The 25,555-nt window shown below is 34.5% G+C and overlaps 1 protein-coding gene across 1 annotated transcript; it reads right to left on the bottom strand.

Moving 5' to 3' along the window:
* Nucleotides 1-854: 854 nt before the first annotated feature.
* LOC126846030 (endothelin-converting enzyme 2-like) lies at nucleotides 855-25,555 on the bottom strand. The gene is made up of 14 exons (XM_050585116.1): nucleotides 24,878-25,555; nucleotides 5,318-5,453; nucleotides 5,091-5,252; nucleotides 4,863-5,011; nucleotides 4,491-4,553; nucleotides 3,982-4,182; nucleotides 3,764-3,891; nucleotides 3,364-3,688; nucleotides 3,114-3,295; nucleotides 2,922-3,038; nucleotides 2,597-2,852; nucleotides 2,431-2,526; nucleotides 1,989-2,065; nucleotides 855-1,693 (listed from the first exon to the last, which is right to left on the bottom strand). The coding sequence occupies exons 1-14, from the start codon at nucleotides 25,268-25,270 to the stop codon at nucleotides 1,603-1,605; spliced, it is 2,376 nt and encodes a 791-aa protein (XP_050441073.1). The 5' UTR covers nucleotides 25,271-25,555; the 3' UTR covers nucleotides 855-1,602.

The following is a 25,555-nucleotide window of genomic DNA, read 5'->3' as shown; positions in this document are numbered from 1 at the left end:
TAAAAATAATTTATAAGTATGAAAACCCTTTTTTCTAATATAAAATACGCATAATATGTTACGCCATTGGTCGACAAACAATAATACCTAGTAATATTTTGTGTAATAGAAGAATTCTTATTTCAAGTCTTTGTCACGCTGGCAAATATAATTAAAACTATTGCATTAAAACGTTTTAAGTATTTTCATCTCTGTAAACCTTAGCAAAAAGAGCACAATGGACGTTTTTTTTAGCACACCCTACTTCTTTCTTTGTTTGTCGATTTCTTTGTTACTTTCATTTAAATATCGTCTATCGTTTTAGCACCCCTCTTTTGGGCCGTATGATGTTTTGAACAAATATGGTGTATTGATACAATTGTGGGGTGAATGTATTTATAATCCACAACTGTTCCAATTTTTGTTAAGCTTCAACAAAACGGAAACCTTTCCAAAATGGAAACTCAAGTTGGAAAAAATGTCCGGTAGGTACATGTCCATTTCGCTAAATACATGATAACAGTTGTCTTCTCGTCGATATTCAAATACCCAAATAACTAAAATCGAATTACCTATGTAATTGGTAATGTAAATGTAAGACTACGCCTTAGAGTATTTTTTATAATTTTCGATTATGTCAAGAAATTTTGTTTAGTAACAATAAATAATTGTAGTAATAATGCTCCAAACCGAAAGTGATATTAAAATATTTTCGAAATTGATATTTGACTATATTATGCAGACGATTCCTATTACATTGGACAGTTTATCTTTCATTTAATAACAATAGTAGGTCATGTATTGTATTGTTTTAACGACAGTGCTAGTGACACGACATTACAATCAGTGTAATTATTTTTAAAAAAATACTATAATTTATCAAAAAGCTATATATATATATAATTCGAGAAAAAATCTTAATTGTATAGTGATACCATTATTTTATCGTCTTATACAAACAAAAAATAATGTCAATAAATCTAACTTAAATAAAATGTCAATGATACAAAAAACGTATACTATTTACAATTTATAGCTATAATCAACAACAAGTAAGATTTTAAATTAGATATCTATACTATATATATTATATATATATATATGTATATATTTTATATATAAATATTTACAATTTCAAAAATAGTTCTTTTTTTTCAAAAAATAAAATAAAAAATTATATTTTAATTTATTCAAATGGCTTATACTATATACCCTGTAGAAGAACAATTATTATGTAACTTTTTTTTTTTTTTTTTAATTAACGTTATTATCACCTTAAGTGGGTTAATGCGTAAGAATTTCCAGTCTTGACCGTGCGAGTACAATAATATGCGTTTAGAGTTATCAAATTATAGTTACGTTTTGCATATTGTGTTAAAATGATATTCATGTACTGACAATTATTATTGTGAACTTATCGCATAAAATTAATAATGTCATGGTCGTGTTTTCTCGAATGCAAAATAAAATAAGTACAGTCAACAAATACGAACAATGAAATAAACGTCGTATCAAAATGAATACTAAAAGAAGAAACGTTCACCGTTTTGTTGTCAAGAATAACCGATAATAATACTTTCCATTTGTTTTAAGTCACATCGACAAACGCTCGCGAGGCGCCAATCAATAAATGTAATTGCAAGTTTTCGATGAACTCTCCGGACACTGGAACACGCTTTTGAATAGATCTAAATGATCGGCAACGGTTTTCAATCTGAAACGACAAAATTTGGATTTTACAAACGAAAAAAAAAATCTCATTGATATTGCCCCTTAAGTGACGCTATACGGGAACTGTACTGCAATTTGTGTTGCAGCACTAAAACGCCTTAAACGCTAAGTCTGACAACGCAAATTCCCTTATGATGGTTAGCGCGACGTGTTACAAACAATATCTGGTGGTTTCGTTTAAGACAAAACAATATCGAAAACCCTGATAAGTAATGCGTGCAGTGCATACGAACAACAGTATGTGATTTATTTTTATACAAATTGTAGGTTTTACTTACAATAGAGATTCGTCCGACATTAGATCGTACATGGTGTCCAAATCTTGTTGTTGTGGGGACTTGATGGTACACAGTGACTAAACATAAAACAAAAGTGTCATAAATACTTATTTAAAAAATGGTATAAATAGGTCGTTAGAACTGAAGTTATTCATTGGAAAATCAATTAATTTACAATGAAATTATGGAAATAAACCACTGACGATTTGGTCAATTTCAAAAACATGGTATCAAAAAATTAATCATTATATGCCCCAATGGATTTTTCAATCTATATCCGAAAAAATTTTTCAAAAACTGGCATTCAAGCAAAAAGCCCGTTTTTAAATTCCTTTTTTTATTATTTATAGCACACTAAATAGTTTTCATCACTTTCAGTGTAATGGTTCTCTTAATGACTTGAATTCCTTCGACCCCACTGTGTTGAGTTTTGTCTACTCACTTGTGCGTATGTCAAAAAGAAAAGTTTATCATATCCATAATTTTCCATCGCCGGCTGATGGAAATGTGGTTCCAGTTTTGTTTTCTTCTGCAAACTCTGTTAAAATACGTATAGTAATGTAGAATGCAGTTTATACCTAATTTATAGTATTCAAAAAAAAACATACCTGTAATGCGAATCTCACGCTTGAAACCGACAACATGGCTGTGAGGGCGGTATTGTTCAGGACTTCTACTTGTTGGCCTTTAAAGGAGTCTCCAAAACAATTTCTCGTTTCGATTGTGGCCGCAACGGTTCTGTTGACGGTTACCGAGTTAACGTCTAGCAGCATACCTTCTTTTGTAAAAGCGACCCCTGACGGATAAACGCTAGACAAGATTGCTGAACTGATTTCCACGCCAAGACCTCCGTAGATTAACGCTCTAAAGAAGAGTGTACAAGAATTAATTTTAACGTTATGTTTTCTTCATATTGTTGTATGATAAACTTACTCGGAATAATCGATTTCGAAATAAGGTGGTGAAAGTAAAGACAAGGGCACGATCACTTTGTTACTAGCAACGTTGTACGTTACTTTTGGGTCATCCGACACGAGATCGTCGAGCCACCTAATGAGAGGTACAAATCAATTGTAGAGAGAAAAACAACGTTTAACATGTTATTACTGTTCGTTTCGAACTTACCTGTACTCCTCTTTTTTAGACTTGAGTTTGGTCTGTGAGTAATCTTTAAGGAAAGATATAGCGTGGTTGACGTTTGGGAAAAAGTCCAGCCTCTGAATGGGCAAGAGATTGTAAAATTGATTTATGTAAGAGTCCTGAAGGGTGTGCTCGGGTAGCCCGACTTGAATTGTAATTGAATTTAGCTAAAACATCCATCGGTATTAGTACACTTAACCGGACATTCTTTGCCGGTCGTTAAAAATACACTTACTTTGTCTAATACATGTGCTCGAAGTTCGGGCTCCAGTCCTTTAGATTTTTCTATACCGGATCTAATCGTATCTTTAACGTTGTCGAATAGTTCTTTGACGACCCCGACCACTTCCGCTTTGTTTTCTGTACTGGATTCTAACGTGGCGGCTATTCCGAAGCCCATAAACTTTTGAAGAACCGAGACACAAGTCTCCCACCTGGGCGGCGAATCTTTTTCACCGGTAAGTTCGGCCGTGTAGATTTTCACGATATCCCTGAACTTGTTCGACAAGTACGGTACGTACGCCTCGGCCATTTTCCACATGTAATAGTCGTTGAGTCCGCTGTACGAATCAAACGGAAATTAGCAACGTCAAAACTATATCAATGGCCGGTGGTCAACGACAATACTAACTCACCTTCTATCGGACGACGATATCAAATTGGAAACGTTACTGAAATAAGTGGGCGACACCACCGATATGTACGTATCGTCGGTAATGCCACTGTCGGGGAACTTTGAGTGTAAGATGTCCAAAAGAGGAATCTGCAACGAGAGACACGACCGATGAGCGATTAATTATCGGACAGCACTTGTTAGAACAACAACATTTGCAGCTTTAGACGGCCGACTTACCAAGCCTGCGATTTCTTTGAACTGCGAAAGTTTCATTCGGTTATGAGATGTAAACGGATCTTCAAGCTTGTCGGCCGGTGTTATCTCGGCGATACGTTTCTCGTAATGGAACATGTCGTTGCTGAATATGCTAGCGTCACCGCTAGTGGCTCCCAACAGTTGAGAAACGTCGACCAAATAATGTTTGTACGCGGCGACTATCTGCAATTACCAAACATGGTACAATAGTTAATCCCAAGGTTGTAATGACCAAAGAAGAATGTTCCCCCTAACAACACCGTCAGTCACACATATACAATCAACTAGAATTCCCGTTTGACTTATGAGGCTTTATGTTGTTTTTAAAAACCGTACAAGAAATCCTTGTCCCCACTACAATGTGGGTAGTCGGATTGGACTTGCCCAAATGAAACAAGAGGCATTCAAAAGGTATCATTGAGAACTTTATCCCGCATAGAAATCGGTTGAGAAGGCTTTCCGGTGCTATTAGGCTTATACCAATTAATTACCTTGGCGTCTTGTTGTCTGTAGTAATATCTTCGATTGGGTAATCCCAGTCCTGCCGGAGAAATCTACAACAATTAATAACGTTTTATTAAGCGATTCAAAAGCTAATAGCAAGGAGTCTAGTGGAATTTAAGGAGTATTGGCAATAAAAGAAAATGGAGGAATCAACAAAAATAGTTGGTTGAGATGAAAAGAGACAACAGGGATATCGTGTGGCAAGAATAGGTGGTCTATTTGTAGTTGACGCCTATATCTACTTGGATGTAACCTGGATTAGATGGAAGTTAGGAATGATTATAGAAAGAGTAGTTTGAGAAATACGTCATTAAAAGGAAACATTGAGAGGGGATTGAATGAAACAAGGGAGGGCATACCTGAATTATATTTTGACCAGCAACTCTGTCGTCGGGTACTACGTCGATTTTAAAGAAAGGACTCACGCTGTACTCAGCGTGTAACTTGACAATAGTCTGAGACGGATCCCACGCGTGGACGTTGAAGTCTTTCAACACGTGCCAACCACCTAAACATAGTGAATGCGTTTTTACAGTTTTGGATTTCGGAAGTATCAAAGGCGATTAGGCACTAGCTCTGACAACTACCTAAAATGGTGCTGATGATTTTCTTTAACGGTTTGCTGTCGTCAGTTTCGATGTTGTCCAAATTCATGCAAGACTCGTAGAAGTACTTCATCTTCCAGTTGAACGACGTGGTAGTGGCCACGTTCCTTAACGTGACGATCATGTTTCTGGTTTTAATTTTCTCTGAAAACGTTAAACATACATTTTTTTGTTGACAATTTTAATTATTGGAATTTGTCCTCGCTTACGGTCTTGTTGAATGCGTTTCTTGAGACTCCATGAGCTCATATATGGAGGCAAGTCGTTAGAGTGCAACCATCCGCCGCAAGAGAATTCTCTGTAATCACGGCACACGGAATAGGTGAAGTTGATTTTAGGTAACACCTGCGAACACAATTATACGACACGGCATTTAGAACAAGATCATTATAATTTTGTTATTACATTAAAAAACGATGATTTCCTTCATGTGTGTTCTGTCACGAGTCGTTAGTTCCAGAGTTTAATTCGATTTTGAATAGCCGACAAATGTGGTTAGGCAGGACAACCGGTAAAATACATTATTTGAGGGTCGTACAAGACGACTCCTTATGAATAGAATCAGTTTATCCGACATCGGAAAATAAAACCCAGAGAACGTGTATCCGTGTACTATATAAAACGACGAATGTAATTTGGCACCAGATTTAAATAATAGATAATAACGTTCTATGGTAGCAAGGCCGAACCCTGTGTGACGCGTTTGAAAACAATGGAATAGAATATATTCGAGGCGTGCATCGTCGTGCCTACACACCATGCAGTCTTACAACGTGAACACAATGTTAATCTCAAGGCAGTATAAAATATTATGATTAATCATTCAACGCGTATTCCGATATAGATAAAACGTTTTTTTCGTAAATACAAGCAGGTGAGTTGTATTTAGTAGCGCAGATTAGTCATTAATGATCCTTCCTATTCGGTATTTTTAAAAGGGTAGGGAAAGATGAAATTAACTCATTCTTCTGTTTCAACAAACAGCTTGACACGACGTGCATTCCGATAACAGCTTTTTTGAAAACATACAAATTTAGAGAATCTTCATGACGGAACGAATCAAACAAAAACAAAATATTATATATGTATGTTTTTCGATAGGACAAACTGCTAAGATTTCAAAACGTGTATGTATTTTTTGATCGCCAGTTTAACTAGACGATTTACAATCAATAAAAACGCTTAATTAACTAAATGAATCATCATTAGGTCTTGTTGCATTTCGGTTCACGTAGGACCATCGCTGCTACCACTATAATTTTCCACCTTGTTACGGCTGTGACTTATTAGTAGTATTTGTTTTGACACGGGGATTTTCTGATATTTGTTTAATCTTGGAAATGTATTATGACAGTTTTATTCAGTCTATAAAGCGTTTGAAAAATTGTATGTAAATTTAATCCCATACAGAATTATACACAGTATGCCATGTGTAAATAATATTATGATAATATATAATGGAAGAAGCCGTTCACTGAAAACACCACGCAGGTCAATATGAATATTAAATTAGTTATGATAATTGACAATAATGTGTCTCGAGTCGATTTATTGGGCGATCGCCTAGTAGTGAGAAATAATTGTTGAAGCTGTGTTAGGTTAGTGGATCGAATTAAATTGGACATATTAAATGATTTATAACTATATTTAAATTCATGATTTAAGTAAGTAAACAATATTTTTACAGTCAAACGAAACACTTAGTGACCTCTAGCTAGTAGCACTCATTAAAATATTGCATTGTCAACACTAGAAACTGACAGAAAGTAGAAAATATGTTACCAAGGTAATGGATAAAAAAATATAATACAATACACGAGTAAGTGCCTAAATAATATTACTCTTAAACGGGCGTAGAAATTTTTGGATTTTTATTTGACATTTTATTGTTTCCTGCGGTCACTACTAAGCGCATATATTATTATTATGAGTACCTGCGCGCGGGAAAACAGATCCTGCGGTTGTCGGCACGTCCCTAACTCCGAGAACCAATACCACTCTCTCATTTGTATTCTACAGATGTCATATATTACAGGTAGCGATATATATGTATGTATATATATACAGGATAACAACTGCACTGTAGGAGAATTCCGGTATTTAAGATTTCGAACATTTACCTAATGCGGAGTTTAAGTGTTTGGACATGAACGAAAATCCATTGTGAAAAACCTTTCAACGTCTGCTAACAATGTACACAACACCAGTGAAATAGTATTCGCACCGCTAACTCCACGACTGCTCCTACGTGTATGTAAAACGATCCCCCCGCGCAGGAGCTTCCGTTCGGTGCACATCATCATAATAGTAGTATTATACACATTATTATAGTATAATATATAGATTCAAGGGGTTTTTGGAAACGGATGAGAGGCGTTCCGGTCCACCCATCAAATGACCGCCGTCATGGAATTAACGCTGCATCACTGCCGCCGCCGCCGCTCATACCCACGCTTTATATTATTATTACTATATGTGACTTTATATTTTTTAATTTTTTTTTTACCCCGAAAATTTCGATGCGTAAACCCTGTAAGAGATTAATGGACCGTGTTGTGTTGTGTTGTGTTCTATCGGATAAAAGGCTAGGCGTTTTGATGTTTCCTATGCATACCGCCGCCGCGCCGACGCGACGCCGAGAGACCTCGCCCTTGACTTTAATCCAGCCACAATATTATTGTTGTACGGGAGTGCTGCCTGCTCCTATATAATGTAGCAGCAGTGTGTGTGTGTGTGTGTGTGCATGCATTTTTTTTAAATATTTTTTTTTTTTTTTATTCACTCCCAAAACGTGTAATCCAATAATAACACTTTCACTCGAGGGGTCATAACCGGCGATTTAACAATGGGCAAGGTTAAGGACACGCGGAGTTTTTAATTAAATCCGTCACGGCCCGTGGAAACCATAAGGCCCTCCTCTCGCTGATCAGCGCCTAACATCATCAGACGCCCACAATATAATTTAAGACGATTTTTACCTTATAGCGCCAAGGGAAATAATACATACACCACTGGCGATATTTCCGAAAACACACTTGAACCGGTGTCATCCATCGAGACCGCAACATGTGCGCGCTGGCGTCCAACTACTCCAAAGCAAATAAACAACACCGCACTCAAACCACCGCGGCGTTCGACGTTTTTCTCAAAACTCGATTTTTACTAATTATAAACGACCCATTTGTAAACATCTGGGATCGATCGAACGAGAAATATTTAGTAACGTATAAGATTAAAATATATAAAAAGGTGTTCGGGAAAAAAATCCCCAAAAAAATAGTTGTTTACACCGCTTCTTCCTCGAATTACACTAACATCAGCAGAGCGAAACTACATGCGATATAATATTATGGTGATGGACAATATAAGCCAAGTTAATTCTGAATTAAAAAAAATTACAAATACCCATGACATAGCGAGTTAACAGTATTAAAAAATAATCGGTGTTTTTTTTTTGTGCCAACCCAGCTAATGATTGCATATTCTATCAGGTTTGTGTACGCCAAAATAACATAATTAGGTAAAGTTAAAAAAAAATCTGGTTTCTGTCAGAACCGCAATATATATATATATATTATATTATTATATCGTTAAACAATCTATCTATATTTTTTTGTTTAAACAAAATGTTGATGAACCATTCATATCTTTTTTTTTTGTGCAATGTAAATAAAAAATATGAGAATTTATTTTCTCCAAATCAATTGTATTAAGTACAAAATGTAACATGTCATAGAAAAATTCGCAACAAATTAAAATAGTAACACGGTTCCCAATTCAATTTTGCAAATAAATTCATAAGAAATATATTTTTGAATTCAGGAAAACACATTTTATGTACTATATAACGGCCAAACTTTTCATTATATTATTTATATTGATGATCTGCCAATCCCCGTCTTGGATTTTAATTATACACCATGAACTAGTTTCAAGCAGCGAGCTGTATTTATTAGCTATAAAATAAACCAATAATAATACTGTGTATATATACTTATTAATATGCATGCTCGTTGATCACTATTCTCACGATGATAATAATAACCGCACGTCATATATTAGAATTTTGTGTAATGTTAACGGAAATATCATATGTTCTACCAGTGGCCATTTATATATATATATTTAATGGAATGTGTTATTATATGGTCCACGATAACGTTTTAATAAATATAGTAACATTGACAAATTATAACTGTCAAGTTTGTTTTGAAATGTGCGCGAGTTGATAATGCAATTTATTAGATAGATATTCGTGTGCAACGTAAATGAATAATACTGAATTCGTATTCAAACCAATATGAAGTTAAATAAAGTTCTGTTTACTTTTCATATAATTTTTTTTTTTTTTTTTGAGGAAATAATAAAAAATTATCGACAAATGTGTATGTTATGTGACTACTTTTACCGTCGAGTCGCACAAACCTACATTCTAACATTAATATTTATATTATTAAGGAAAATTAAGCCAAAACAGTAAAAAAATTGTTCAATAGTTCAGCAAGTTGTTTGTTAAAAGAAAGAATAATAATATAAATAATAAAAATGCTACCCACGCTTATTTCGAAATATGTAAAAATTAAAATGTTCACTTTGCAATTTTATTAGATAAACAATTACTTTATAGGAACAAATTTAAATCAGTATTTTCTATACTGTATAAAAGTATGTACTTGAAATATGTTGAGCATAGATCATTAAAAAAATAGGCTAAAATTGCCGATAATATTTTTACAACTAAAAAAATAAAAAACTATTCATCGTCCATCAACATAGACTAGAAATTGTATTGTTAATTAGTGTAAAATATTATAATTTCAATTCGTAATTCCAAATGGCAATAAAATAATATATACATGATAATTCAAATATCATAATTCCTCTATACGTTTACTTCTTGATGGCAATAGGTATTATTTGTTTGAATGATCGATAAATCTTCAAATAGTTTGTGACTTTTAGATACTTTAAACATTTTGCCCGTATCCGTCAGCAGGCAAGACCGCGTTTAAGCGATGTACAGTTAATGGGAAAAATGTCAATACCTATTTATTGCTTTTGCGTTATTCAAACGATTTTAACTTACGATTCGACAATTGGGTATCGGCTGTAATTCGCGTGACGCGCATTTTTCCACGTGGGGTCACATTGAACACGTGCAATACCGTTAAAAAAAACTAGCAAAATCCTTTGAATATTTTGAGAACCCATTCGTATAGTGTACGGCCGTTCAAGATGGTGGGGACTTCGACGATGGGCGAGAACCAGTCGCGTTCCGCTAAATTATATACCTATATAATACACGTATAATATATTTTTCCTTAGCCGCTAGTGGCCTGTGCAGTATCGTATAGGTTCTTACTTCTTCCTTTGGGAACGACACAACCACCGCCACAGCAGCTGTACACAAGAAGAAGAATGTATGTGTGGGTACACAGGTCCGTGTGGACCGGATAGATCTACCGGCGATTATGGTGGCGGTAACCGTTCAGAAACGAAATGAAAAATATATATAATGATAATAATAATAATAACGTGAAAGGCAATAATTATTATTATACGCGTGCTGTAACAATAGTGCTTGTGTGTATGTAAGCCGGTACATGTGTTCGTCCCAAGGTGGATGACCTCCAACGGGTAAGTGGTGGAAGCAATCGCGGACCCCCGGTAAATTAGTGAAAAGGGTTTTGCGGTGTACGGTAAACGCTAATGAGAATTATTATAATATATACACCTTGCCTACACCGCAAGAATATTATATTATAACGTGTTTTTCGCAAGCCTGGAAGCTGTACAAGAAAAGTAAACGAGAATAACTAAATTTATTCGTTGCTTAATAATAAACCTGAACATAAAATCGTCTTAGCATCGCAGCCAAAAGTAATAGTTTTAAATATAAATCTATTACCGTACGCGTATACTGGTGGCGCAAGTAAATGTTTTGTTATAAAAGTTTCACTGCAAATAAGATCCTATAATAATAATTGAAGACGTGAGTGCAACAACCAGACATGTCCATTTTTACAAAACATTGTAAATTCCAAAAAAAAGTGATTAGAATTTCTTGAAGATTTTTTTTTAATTGTTTTAAAAATAAAAAAATGTAGAATTTTTTGAAAATTTTTTTTTCGATTTTAATATTTGAAAAAATGGAAATGTCTGGTTGTTGCACCCACGTCTTCAATTGTAATCGCTTTCAACGACCTCATAAACTTTATCAATTATTTTTTAAATTTTTATTTAAATAATGAACTTTTGATAACATTTCACTACAGTTTAATTTTATGGGTAGCCGGTAGTTGTCACGGGATGACATACAACATACTTAACATAAATATAATTTATACGACCCTTATTATGAGCACCCATTACGCTTAATCATTGGTTTATGCCAGCAGTTGTATTATTAAAATCGTCTATGAGTGTATCACTTGAGCACGCGGTTTAGTGGAAAAACGGTTTTTTTTTCAAAACATTAGATCCTAATGAAAACAATCCTCTGACCGACGGATAGTGTTACACAGACGACGTACATCGCAATTGTACCGAGAAAAGTGTCTTATTAGACCGTGAAAAAAAAAAAAATAATAAGTACCGACACTGCACTTAAGACATCGGATCAGCCCATTCATTATCCAAAGCGAATCCGCTTGATCGTCTCTGGTGTCACACAATATTATGGCGCAAAATATTTGATATTGTCTCAACGGCCAGCACACACACACACACATCAAGTAACGTGATATAGTTTTAAGGCTATGCTTTTTTTTCAATTAATTCTTCGGTATAAGGGAAAAAATAAGTTTCCAAAAGTGTGTCGGAATACATAAACACATGAACAAAACACACATTTTGCCGTGTCACCAACACGACATGTGTTACGAAACATGTTTATAACAATAATAATATATTGTACACACCGTCGATTCGTTAGCCGTCACGGTGCAGTGGATCCAAATAGGTAAATACGAGCATAAAAAATTAAAAAAAAGGAAAAAAAGATAACTGTTGCGAGCTTTATACAAACAAACGAACACTTCACGTGCGAGCGTTTACTGGAAGTCAATTCTGTCAGCACACTCGCTGCTCGCTCTGTCTGTGTCGCTTTTGTCGACGTTTAAAGTAACAAAGATAAATACAGCAATAATACGTTGTTTTCACGATGGTTTATTTATTTTTTTTCCATTTCAATCAGATGCAACAACATTCGACAGAAGTAGACACAAGTAGAATGTAGATTTTCATGGAATCGCTTCTTAAAATGAAAATATGCCCACTACGCATTTATATGTTTTGATGATTTTTTTTACAATATGTTATATTATTATGATGTGAGTGTTCAGCTTTATTACAATAATATTGCAATGTCATTAAGGTTTTTTTTTTGTTTTGTTTCGACGTAGTAATTCTTTCACTCGGCCCCTCGCAATATGGGATAATAGTATTAGGCCGTCGAAACGACGACATCACTGTTTTGGTATATCAGCCGAAACACATAGGCCATATCCAAACACGTGTGTGATGAACACAGTAGGACAGAGAAATAAGCTATAAAAAAATGTACGAGAAACAGAGAAGTAGCGAATATTTGATCAATATTATATACTATAAACAGTAAGTGTTTGTACGAAAAAAAATTGAAATAGAATAATTTTACTGAGAAAATGTATAAAATGGATTGCACGAATTTTAAAGTGACTATTAAAAATTGCCTCAGTTTTATCACTAAATAATAATATATTACAATAATACATCAAAATTTAAATAATATCCTTTTCGTTGATTATGGGCAAACAAATATGTTCAGGATATGTTTTAATGTAATATACTAAACTTTGCTTTCTGAATTACACTATAAGGATAACAAAAAAACATTAATAAAGACAAAGTATGCAGTAAATTATTCAAATGTGATGTATGAGTTTCGTAACATGGTTGTACCACAACTTAGCTGTCACTTTTAGCACACAGTAAATTTGTATAATCAGTTTTACCAATTGACACGATTTATTAATTTAAAAAATTAGTTAAGTGCTTCTTATTGCATTAAGAATTCCAGTAATTTATTAAAGAAAAATATATTATTTTAGTAAAACGTTAGGTGCTACAAGTCTGTGGCCCGTTTTCGCTCAAAATCTAGTCTTATGGTAAAAACGTTATGATGCCAATATTTATATATGTTCGACTTAAAAAGTCATGAATCCCTCAACGCCCCCCCCCCCCATATTTACAGTTGTATTGTTTATTCAGTTGGTAAAACGCGTCGGCTGTATAATTTATAATAAAATATTTACCATGTACAGCATTTAAGTATCGTAGTATTAATTACAATTACCATGTTTGTAAAAGCGCCATCAGCTATATATATAAAAGCGATCCGACAACTTTCTTGGTGTGGTATAAATTAAATTTCTACAAAGCGCGTTACAAATTCTCATAAACGTCGTATGTAGAACACGCCATTTTTACTTCCAGATAAGCGCACATAGTCCATACTAGAGTGTAATACTTGTATGGATTAGGCAAGTACACAAGACTAAAGAGTTGAACATTAAAAAAAAAAAAAAAAGGTTTCATGGTTGTACATTTTGAATAGTTGAAAGCGATCCGAATAACGTGCTAAGAACCAATCTGTAAATTTGAAAGTATCAAAGAAAATCAATTATATTTTATGATTCATAAAATAGATTGGTCCATAGTACAATATTCTGCAAAAAACAAAACCCCAAAAATTAGACATTAGCACGTTATTCGGACAGTAGTAATCGCATAACGCATTATTATCCTCTTGAAAACCTTAAAATAACATGTAATTATATATCAAAACAAATATAACACTATATGTTTTAGTGGAAAATTTGCTCTTACATAAAATATAAGCTTTTATAGTATGATGTAAAAAATGGTGATTTTCATATACATGCTCTGATAAAACAAACCACCGTCGTTTTTTACTCGCGTCGAGCTGCACTCAATAAAAACAATGTAAAATCATACTAATCTGGAATTATAATTATTATTGTACACGGTACGCAGTGCAGCTTTTGAGCGTAAGTAATATCATTTTACCGTTTGCCGGTTTAAAACAAAACTCAGTTAAGTCAAGAGAGATCCGCAAACCGTGTGTTCTTTTTTGTAATGTATTCGACGATGACCCTGTTTTGCTATCGCGTGGTGAATGGATGGTCGCTATGACGGTGGTAGGTACACAAGTCACGTTTCGTTTTATTTTTATTCTCAATCGAGTGCACGAATACATTGGCGAATCGTTTCCAGCACACAACGACACACTGTTTCCATTACACACTTGTACGCAGTCTTTAAGTGCATATAAAATACCCTATTTTACGGATCAGGAGGAATTTTTTTTTTTAAATCGTTTGCGCCCCAAAACGGTCGGTTTAAGACAAAGATTGATATATATTTTGTATCTGAAGGCCAAGACGAAACTTTCGGTTGCGCGGGATGCAAAAACAGACAAGACAGTTCTGGTGACTTCCTACCGTTACCGGCACTCTATTCTGTGCATAAAAGAGGAGATGCACACACACACATTTTATAATATAATGCACACACAGGAATGTCCAGTGCGGTTCTGGCCGGGGATGGAAACGAGGTCCCCACAAAGCGACACAACGATCCATGGTCACCGACAGTGCAGAGGATTGTAAATCATTCTGGGCAGGTATATCCATTGTCGGCCATTTTCTGCCGTGCACTTGTCCTACTAAACACAATCTCGGAGATACGGTCGAGGAATAAAATAGTTTTTGCACCATAGAGATGCCATTATAGCTTTTGATCTTATTATTTTAATGTGCACTGTTATCTGTTCGCCTAATTCTCCTGGCTCAATATAATATTATACAAAATTATGTCATTTCGAGACTATATTTGTGAAAAAACGGCACAACATGAAAACCATTTAAGCAATTATTTTTTATATAAAAAGTAATGACGGTCAAACTAAATGTTATAAGAAAATTAATATAGTATAAATTATATTTTATACTAAACATTTCATCAATTTTCTTGACCATTAACGTTAATAAAAATTCTATTTTAAATGATTCAAACTATTTGATGACTTAGAATCGCCGATTAAAGAGTAATTAAAATTAAAATTTATGATTTTAATGCACTTACAATTAATAATAATTTTTAGTGTGGACTTTATGAAATCTCGGACCTCAATGTACCAATTGTCATGCAAATTAAGATAAGTGGTAACAACTATTAAATAGCTGGTAAATTTTGAACTTAATTTAAAATATTGAAAATAAAACATTTTACCATTTTTAATAATTTACCATTTACGTTTTACAGTTGAACACCTGTTTAGTATTTAGTAACTCGTTAAAACGCCAAAATATAATCAATGCCGGAGAACTAACAGGCACTATGAGTACAGCGCCTAAGACCTAAAGACCTAAGAAAAGAAAACACATGGCCTGTGACTGACGGACGCGATAGTAACTAAGCTTACGGCTCATAGCCTAGATCAATAAAAAACATAAAATTAAAATTCACCTAAACAAACAATTCAACCAATTTATAAAATACACCTGTCGTACTATTCGTATATTATTGTATTGCAATGTACCTAAAGTCTTTTTGTAGTGCATTCTTTTTTAAGAAATAGTTTTTATTTTAGTGAGAAAAGAGAAATTGGTTGCTAAAAATGTCAAATACATCACTATTAATTTCGTTGGGAAAGGTCCTAACGGTCTTCAAATTATAACAAACATTCTGTTTGTTTGGATGCAATCCAAAGGCGATTCATACGATATTTGTTATTTTAAATAGGTTGGTAAATATACCATTGCTAACCATGTTGATGTACATCCATTATAATTCATGATACGAAACAAGAAGTTGGTTTTATTTATGCACATAAATGTCGTACTAAATAATTACTTAGGAACTTAAAATAATAGTAATCCAATGGGCTATAAAAATAAACAATATTCTAAAAGAAATAATGCACAAGTCTGTTTTTTAACTCTCAGACACTATAGATTCAGTTATTTTAAACCCTTTCCATTTCAGTTTTTATGCGGTGAGTTTTGCATAAACAACTATTTTTAAGCTTTCAATTATACATACATACAATAAATCGAGAGTAAATGTTTCCTGCCAAAATATTTTCCTTAGTCCAATTATAAACTTTTATAGTATGTGTATAGAGATATGTATTATCTAGTCGACGAGTAAATGTACAAAATACAAACGTTTGCAAAAAGAGTTTTTGCTATTAATGCTTAGTTCATTGCTTAGTTACAACTAAATATTGTTGATTAATATAAAACAACAACAGCAGGTACAAACAAACCCAATATTAAATCCAATAACCATGTTGACAAAAATGTATTCATTAAAAATGAAAAACAATCGGGGTTCGCGACTGACTCCTTGTATTAATATCAGTACAGAGCCTGTTAATAAACTTTTGTAATAAAAACGGCCTATATTATGTATTTAAAATATAAAATGCACTATGGTAACAAGTAATAAAATGGTGTACGGATAGAAAAAAAAAACTTAGAGGCGTCGCTCGGCTTGAGGTCATCCGTCGATTTAGGCTTGTGCGTTTGTGGCCTAGTGTTGTAATGTGATTATTATAGTACATTGTTTACGACTACGGAGGAAGTGAAGGAATTTCAAAAAAAAAAAAGCCGAAGCGGTAGATCCTTAGATCTTTCGGACACAAACTATTAACATCCCGGTTGTGCGAGGGGCGGGTGACCGCATTTTTATGGTCGAATAAACATAAAAACGCCGCCTGTTAAAATAAAAAAACAATATCCTATACACATATATAAGTCATAATCTATATTGGAGAACGCATATTGTCGCCGAGACACAAAAAGAAGACCACGTGCCCGCGTAAATAATCGTTTTTGGGGATATATTCTGCCGAAGACCCGCCAAACACTTCAGAAGCCAAAGGGGCCACGTGTTGGGTCCCACAATGATAGGTTCTAAAAATACCGTTCCCGTTGGTCGGGCACGACTATCCAGCAACCAAATTACTATTAAACTCTAAACAATAACCTAACCCTTCTGAATAGGAGGTCTTCGTCGTACCAGCACAGCGTGGCATTACCCCAGTAATGCTACCCCGGTAGCATTATATTATTATTCAATAATAACAAGGCGCTTGGTGCACCTTAACCTTGACTGGTTTCGTGACCGGCGTGACGCCTATGTGATTATCGTCGTCGTCATGAAGATGTATAAAAATAATAAACAGTGACGAGGTTGGCGTCATGCCAACGGATACGGTGGAACCGTGAAATTAGCGACGGCTAATTCACGTTTACAACACGGTTATTAGACGAATCTGTAGAGCAACTCTTTAGGTATGCATCGTAACCCCCCTAAGGAGACTATTCTACGAAAAACTGGTTTTCAACATTTTTTTTTTTTCGCGTGTCGGTTACAGTACAACCATTTTGGTCGTTTGCCTAAGTATGTGCGTGCAGTGAGCAGTGTGTACTGTGTGTTTTGTTTCAAACGTACAGACATCGTAACGACCGCGACCGTCTTATTTCTCATATTATACAATAGCTGGGAAGCACCGTAACTACAAGGATGACCAAAATACTTCTCAAAAAACACAACTAAATAACATACCAAATTATTTCAATAAATTATTATTTTTAAGCCAAGTTGGTCATTGACCAAGCACATTCAATACAAAATTTAGTTTTTATTCTCGCCAAAGAAATCACTTGAATAATATTCGATACGCTGATTTATTTTTATTGGCTTTAGTTACGATGATACTACTGGAGGTGAGCATTGATAGAGGGTTATAACATTTTGTATACATTATGTGCACATTGGCGCGAACCATAAAGTCAGAACGTTGCCTCAGAAACCCAAACAATAATTCAATCGAATTAGTTGTTAGGTTAAAACAGTACATTTTTGGTTAAATAAAAAACATTTGCTTTGTTTAGTAAATAAAAACCCGACAGCTTTTTATTATTTGGGATTTTTTGTTGCCAGAGTCATACACAACTATATTTTGTAGTCATAGATACTGCTAGAACAGCGTATTTCTACAAAACCGAACCTAATCTATCTAACCTCCTAGTATTTACTTTTATTGGCCAATTTGTGCTTTGTTAGTGTGATTTACATGAGAAAAGCCAAATCATTCATCACAATAATAATATATACGATCGTAATAAATATCTTTTCAGGTGACTCGTGTGTGCGTGGTTTTGAGTAAAACATCATTTTCTACCGACACCGTTAATTAAAATAAGTCGGTTTTTTTCAAAATTAATTATACAACGGAGGTCATTAACTTGGCTTCTAAACAATAAAACTAAAATGAATCAGCTTTTCTGCCACTATGTATGTATCCAAAATTCTTGTCTCGCCTCTTTGAGTATGACGAATTTTCATCCTATAGTGCACTATGAGCTGTTGACGGTTTTTATGAAGTTTTTTCTTATCTTTTTTTCGTTCGACCTTTCATGCGGGACAAGTAAATTAAAAATAATAATGTAACACCAGACCAGATGGCAATACTGTTTTTTACTATAATCATTATTCTTCTTCCAAGTCTATTCTCACGGTTAACCGGATAGACAAGAAAAAAAAACAATAGCTGTGTACATACGGACCACGGACATTTCCTAAACTCAAATTATATGTATGTACTTAACCGTCGGTTCCACATTATGAAACAAATCAAACAATTTCAAAGCACCGAGTACGAGAAAGGTGCGAATAATCTATAATCTTAAACACTTTAGTTGTGTCCGTTTTTTTTTGTCCTTAAAATATAAAGAAAATTATAATAATATTTATTTTTTAACAACTAACATAATACCAAAGATTTTAGGTTTAAAAATATATTTACAAAATGTTGTGAAAATATTTCCAATTTCTTGACAATATTTAAAAAAATCCTTTTCATAAATTAAATAAAAAATATAATTTTTTTATAAAAAAAAAAACTGTTATGTTTAAAAAATGCATAATTCAAAATATATGTTCTCCGACTCAATTGCAATCGTTAAAAAAAAATTACAGTTTTCAAATATATTAATAGCGATTACAGTGTTATTACTTTTTCTCTAATACTGCATTTATTAGTATTGCCTAAACTACATAGACTACAATTACAAAATACAAAATTAACACCGCGGTGGACCGTGGTAGAGACTCGGCACTCGAAAACGTCTGGGTTTCTTTCTCAATAATAATTTATCGACTTGGCAATAAATCGCATATTATAGTGTTATTATGAGAACAACCGGCATTCTGATTATGCTAACATTGCCAATTGATCAGAAATCACGTATCGGCCGAACATTTCTCCTAAAAAACAAACGCGTGGGATCACTGATCAACGCCATATTAAACTAGCATTTTAAAAATAAATAATAACAACGTGTTTCTGCTCATCGAAACACTTTTTAACCACAACGCGATGGAACACCCTCCCCCCCAGCCCCCGTTTAGCGGGTATTTGTTAAACGCGATAATTTGATTTACAGACATGTTGTGTGACGCCAATGATTTATCGAGATATTGCCCAATTTTGAGCAACCGGAAAATGAGTAATAAAAAAATTGGTAAATCGTCATCATCGTCGACCGGAAGTACACCATAATATAAAATATCAATTTTGACACGCATGCGTCATCATTATGCCTAGATACTGGATAGATACTAGATGACTGTCCACTGATATTTGTATAAACCAAAGCGGTACACTTCCGACTTCATATCAGGATCAGATTCTGCAATAGCAATGGCATTAACATGCAGACATTTTTATAATGTAATTGGGATTAGGGCTCATTGTAAACGCAAAATGATTAAGTTGGTAGATCAAATTTAAAACCAAAGGCGAATATTTTAGTCAATTGTACAGTCTATAGTAAACGACACTTATAATATAAGCAAGCGGCGGAGCCCGATGACCTTTAGTCACCGGCACATGTATTACGTGGGTACCTGGTACAGTCATTGGCGGAAAAATTCGAGTTTTAATTTCAACATAATATTTTATACGAATTCCTATTGCTATGACTAAGTGCATCGAATAGCGCAATACTATGAAACATCTATGCAAATTAGAAGTGCAATATAAATAATATAATTAATATCCGTACGAGTTGGAATAATTACATTGATTTACACTAACTAGTAAATACCTCCTAAACTCTAGGCAATAGTAGTGCCCGAGCTCTTGTAAATTATATACCCGAGAAAAACAAATAAAGCAAGGTTGTCAATAATAACCACTAAAACGCTAAGTATGTGGTTTTTTTCAAAAGCTGCGTGTCACGAGGGTAGTTGCACGCACTTGTCTTACCCGGAAACGAATCTAGACACTTCCTTTTCGATAGCCAAAAAAAAAAATACATTATGCTAAACAAAAAATTATTGTTGTCGAGTAAGGCAATTATCGAGTTATGTATAAAGTGCAAAAATTACACGTGTAAAATCAGTATAATATAATGCGTTGTTTTTCCATTAGTCTATGCCACGTTTTTCCTGAAATTCCTTCTACACAAGAAACTCGTAATATTGTGTAACATGAATATTAACATATTATGGAATCACACAATCTACAAACAATTATCTTGGCAATGTATGTATCTTCTCACCGGATCTACTCGTACTGACTCGAGTTTACGTCGACGGCTAACGGTTAAAATAATAATAATTATTATCGATTTTCTATCAACGATCGTCGACGTCAATACCGCTTCGGGTGTGTGTAGACACTCTCAATGGATTGTCCACGCCTTACTACTCGACAATAATTGAATGCAACAATATTGATACCCACTATGTAATAAAACAAACTTAGGTGATATTGTGTGCGGTTGGCGCCTCGGCGTTTGATTAATATGTTTGATACGTTTGATATGTTTTCATCTTCACGTCGATACGGCTTAGGTTACGGTCGATTAATATAATGTATACATTTGGCCCTTTGGCAACAGTCAAATGTATTAAAAACCATTCCTTGTAATGCCAATAGTACTATACCTTACCAGTAAACCGACAACCATCTACAAAAACATTAAACATTTTTTCATACCTACAACACACACATGCATCCATAATAATGTATTTAATCACCATGACCACGATGACCCTATAGTTACATACAGAATAAGGTATTATTCTCAGATTTGTAATTAGTCAAATTTGTTCTAGTTATAGCCAGCCGATAAGTTGATGCATTACACAGGATGATCCACAGTAAAAACTACCTCAACAATGTAAATAATAGGTACAACTAACAACAACATTTAAAAAAAAAATACAACTCCTGACCTTAAAGTAAATAGGATAAGTCTAAATTGATTATATACTATCTTTTGACCAACTGCGCATGAGTATTTATTAGCGATCAACAGGTACCATTGAGTTAATTGAGGTTTTCCAAAAACAAAAAAATTTTGAAAATTTTATTATATATTTGAAATTTAATTAAAATTGTTAAAATTTTTCCTAAACCCATTTTGTCCCACCACTTTTAGTAATTATTCTAAAACTAATGATGTACAAGATAATGAAATAGTTATACATTTAGTTTATAATTAAAGTTATAATAATTAAACTTTTAAACTGTAGGCTTTCATATCAACTACTAACCCTATTTTTGGACTTGAAAATAGTAATTATTTTTAAGATTGCAATATAAAGAACATATAATTTCAGTGTTAAACTTGCTAAATACATTCTTGCAAAATCGTGAATTATCGTTGTACAAATACGTTGTTTACGGTTTTTGTGAGATAGTACATTTTATTTACTTACTGGCAACAAAAATAGCGTTTTAGGTTTTCAGTTTTCTTTGTTATAATTTATGCGTATTTAAATGGGAAAAAAAGTCTTCCATAAAAAAAAATGAACTGATAAATTAATAAATACTAATCGAGTTCACCTCTGATTATCATAAACAGTTAACGTTTTTTTTTTTATTATTTCACACCTGCCTGTGCGCTAACCCTAACGACAATAATAATTTGTATAAGCACGCAATTGGATGGCTTGCAATTCGAACGATATCGAGTTACTTCCGCCACGTGTGCCGAGGAAAATAAAAATTGCCAGTAATAAGGATTCGCCCGGAAGGAAGCAAACAACATTGAGCCATTATTATATTATTAAATACCGTTGTAGCTGAAAAAAAAAATGTACAATAACAGCTGTGTACATGCTCCATTGGTATCAATAACATGTTATACAATTTTTCACTCGTGTTATTCGTTATTAGAAATCATCAAGACAAGAAGCGTGGAGCCCGTACAAGTGATTAATCCATCGATTAATACTAGTAAGTGATCTGACTTAATGTATCATAAGTATTGTACTGTACATGATACGATGAGATAACTAAGAAGCTCAAAATAAACGTGATCGCACAGAATAAATGTATTATTATTGTATTACTTGTTGGTTAAATATTTTTTAAAGCTCTAAACAAATTATAGTTTTTTTTTTTAAATTGCTAAGTTTTGAAAGTATATAGGCAATTCATAAATCGACAATGTTAGAAATGGCTACTAACGTGAATATCTAAGCAAATAATATGATTTTATTAATAAGATAGAGTGGCAAATATTATTATTTGGCGGGAATAGTTTCCCTGTCTGCCTATTAAACATAAAAATTGTATATTTTTGCAACTTTTGATTCCTCTCAAAAATTAGTAGATAATTCAAATATCTAATGATACAGGTTCGTCAGGATACTGGTGTGTGTGTGTATTTTTTCTAAACCACCCGAGAGGCGGTCGTATTATGAATTTAACGGCCTTCGCCGAAATCGTAAAACGAAATAAGAGAGACCAAGAAAAAATACCCGACGGTGGCCCCGGTCCCTTTTATTATTATTTTTTGGTTGTTGTTGTTGTACCTGCAGGTCGTGCCGGGTCGTTTTCGAATATAATGGTGCACTCCTGATATATCCTGACTGGTCTTTTGTCGGTCCACTGCCGCCGCCATAGGTTCCTCTACAACAACGGAGGGGTCGGGATCGGCGTTTCGAAATTTTAGCAGCACCAGAATCTTAACTCGTGAGTCGTAGGTAATCAAAAATATAATACAAATATATTTCTCTTAATACAAGACTCAAAACGAGCACACATCACTCTCGAGCTTCGGACAAACTACAACAGCTCTAAAATGGCGATTTTAAGGGTTATACTTAGGTAATAGCTTTCAATAGCTTTCAAGTTTGCCTGCGAGATCGGTCCACGTTGTGATAATCGAGTTTAGTCAATTGAATTGGATAAAAATACCTAATATATGGTTGTACGTAGTAATCCAAGTCTTGCCAAGTCTGACAGATACTTACAGCGCACCTTATCCTACACGTTGTGCACAAAGATTACACGCAAACAAATTCAATTTTTAACCCATGTTCATTAAATATACAACGTCATGTTCAAACGTCGCGCCTGTAAAATATTTTTTTTAAATGCACTTATGACGCACCTGTGCTTAAGCTAACGCGGGATTGCGTTATATCGATTTTTTGTATAATACGGATGTAGTTATAGGACGTGGTGTATTACTCGAAAACCGTTGAATATAATGTAAAAATATACAGGTGGCATGGCACCGATCAAAACAAGCACCGGTAACGAACAACCAGCATAAGTGAACGCGATTAACATAGGATTTGCATTTTTTTTTCTATGTCTGTTTACTGTAACATTTATAATATAAACAGATACGGACTGCGGTCAAACGCGACCAGTTCCAACCGACGACGATATTATTTGACTTTGGTTTGTTTATGACATGATTTTTTAATACAATGTTATGATGAATGATGGAAACTTTTATCAAATCACTGCAGTAATATTATAGGACTTTTTTTTTTTTTGTCCAAGTATCTAACTCAAAATATATAATAAAACTCTGTTTTGACAATTGCCATGTGTTTTGAGTGCTTTATAATATTATGCGCGAGAGTACCGTGGGAACATAATATCAAAGGGTTGGATAGCGTTCACGAAAGTTACTGGCGTTTAAGAGTAAATTTATACGATTTGCCCTCACAACTCATTTTTATTAATATTGTCAAAATATGTTTACATCATATTTTAGCAGTCAATCAAGTATATAAACATAACACAAATGCTTCAATACCATAGCCTAAGTATTATAAACTTAACAGTGTATTATTGCTCTTTGGGTAGTTCCCTCCTAATAACACACAACATTTGCCGAGAAGTTGATTCTAAATGAGATTTGACTATTTTTAAAAGCAATCCTATAACATCGACTAGGATTCCCGTTTAAGCATTTCAACTGATGAGACCTAGTGATGTAGAAAGCCTACAAGGAGTCCTCGCCTTTAAAGGGTAATCCTCGAGGAATTCGTTATTCCTGCATAGGAATCTTTAGAGATATCACTTGGATTCCCGGTGACATAAAGGGACAACGTGTTCGTTATGTACATTTTATGATAGCACGATTTTTTGACGAATGCCAGTTTTGTGGGTTTCATTAAAAATGCGTTAACACGCCGAATGCCGGTTTCGATAAAGTCCGTTATCAGGACAGACTCTGACGCCTCCGCGTGTAAGTGAAAGGACAAAAAACATTAAGCTATCTAATGCCGGGTTGTATAAAAAAAATGGTAGGTACCTAATTTTATGGGTTCGTTAAACTTTTAGAGCTGAGGCAACTATTTTGTTCGTTTTTTTTTACCGAACCACTGAAAACGATGTAAGTAGGAATAATAAAAAACTTCAAAAACAAAAAACTCACTTCAGCTGAAGCCCGTAGACATGCGGCTCGCCGACAGAGTGGGAACACGTGCGGTGGACGCGGCCACAAGATCAACAGGACGACTAGCGCGATGAACAGGAACAGGCACAGGATTAGCTCCACGGCGGCCACGGTCAACCCGACCCTGGAGAACCCGGTCTTGTCCCGGAGCTTCTGTTCTAAGCTGGTGGCCGTGAACGTCAGAAACTTTCCACCCCCGTTGCTGGTGCTGTTGTTGTTGTCCGCCGCGGCCGCTTTGGACGCCACACCGTTGTTTTTGTTCGTTTCGGATTCCTTCAGACAAGGTTCCCGTTCCTCGTCCACCACCGTGGCCGACAGACATCCGTCCGGTTTGTCTTGCATTTCTAAGTTCTGCTCTTGTCCGTTTGCCATCGCGCGACAACGACACTAGGTCACATCTGCAATGAACTCAAAGGAAAAGTATTTATAAAAAAAAAAGAAAAAAACAACAATCGTACCGAACGACGACGGATCTAATTACAACAACGGCACTACACGGTTGCGATACGATTCGAAAATACCCCGATATAAAGAACACGATTAATTTTCAAAAACAAAAACCAGGAGCGTGTGAACAGCAGCAGGTGGCCAGAGTACACGCGCGGACACACTTGGTACGAGACTAGACGCTGTTGCCTGTTGGCGAGTAACGAGTAA

The sequence above is a fragment of the Adelges cooleyi genome, unplaced genomic scaffold (assembly GCF_023614345.1).
Source record: "Adelges cooleyi isolate 19-005CV unplaced genomic scaffold, UGA_ACOO_1.1 ACOO_flye_CR_arks_rails_tigmint_CR_PRNA_108, whole genome shotgun sequence".
In the NCBI taxonomy this organism is placed as follows: domain Eukaryota; kingdom Metazoa; phylum Arthropoda; class Insecta; order Hemiptera; family Adelgidae; genus Adelges; species Adelges cooleyi.
The sequence above is the reverse complement of the archived record's forward strand: the minus strand, read 5'-3'. Positions and strand labels throughout refer to the sequence as shown.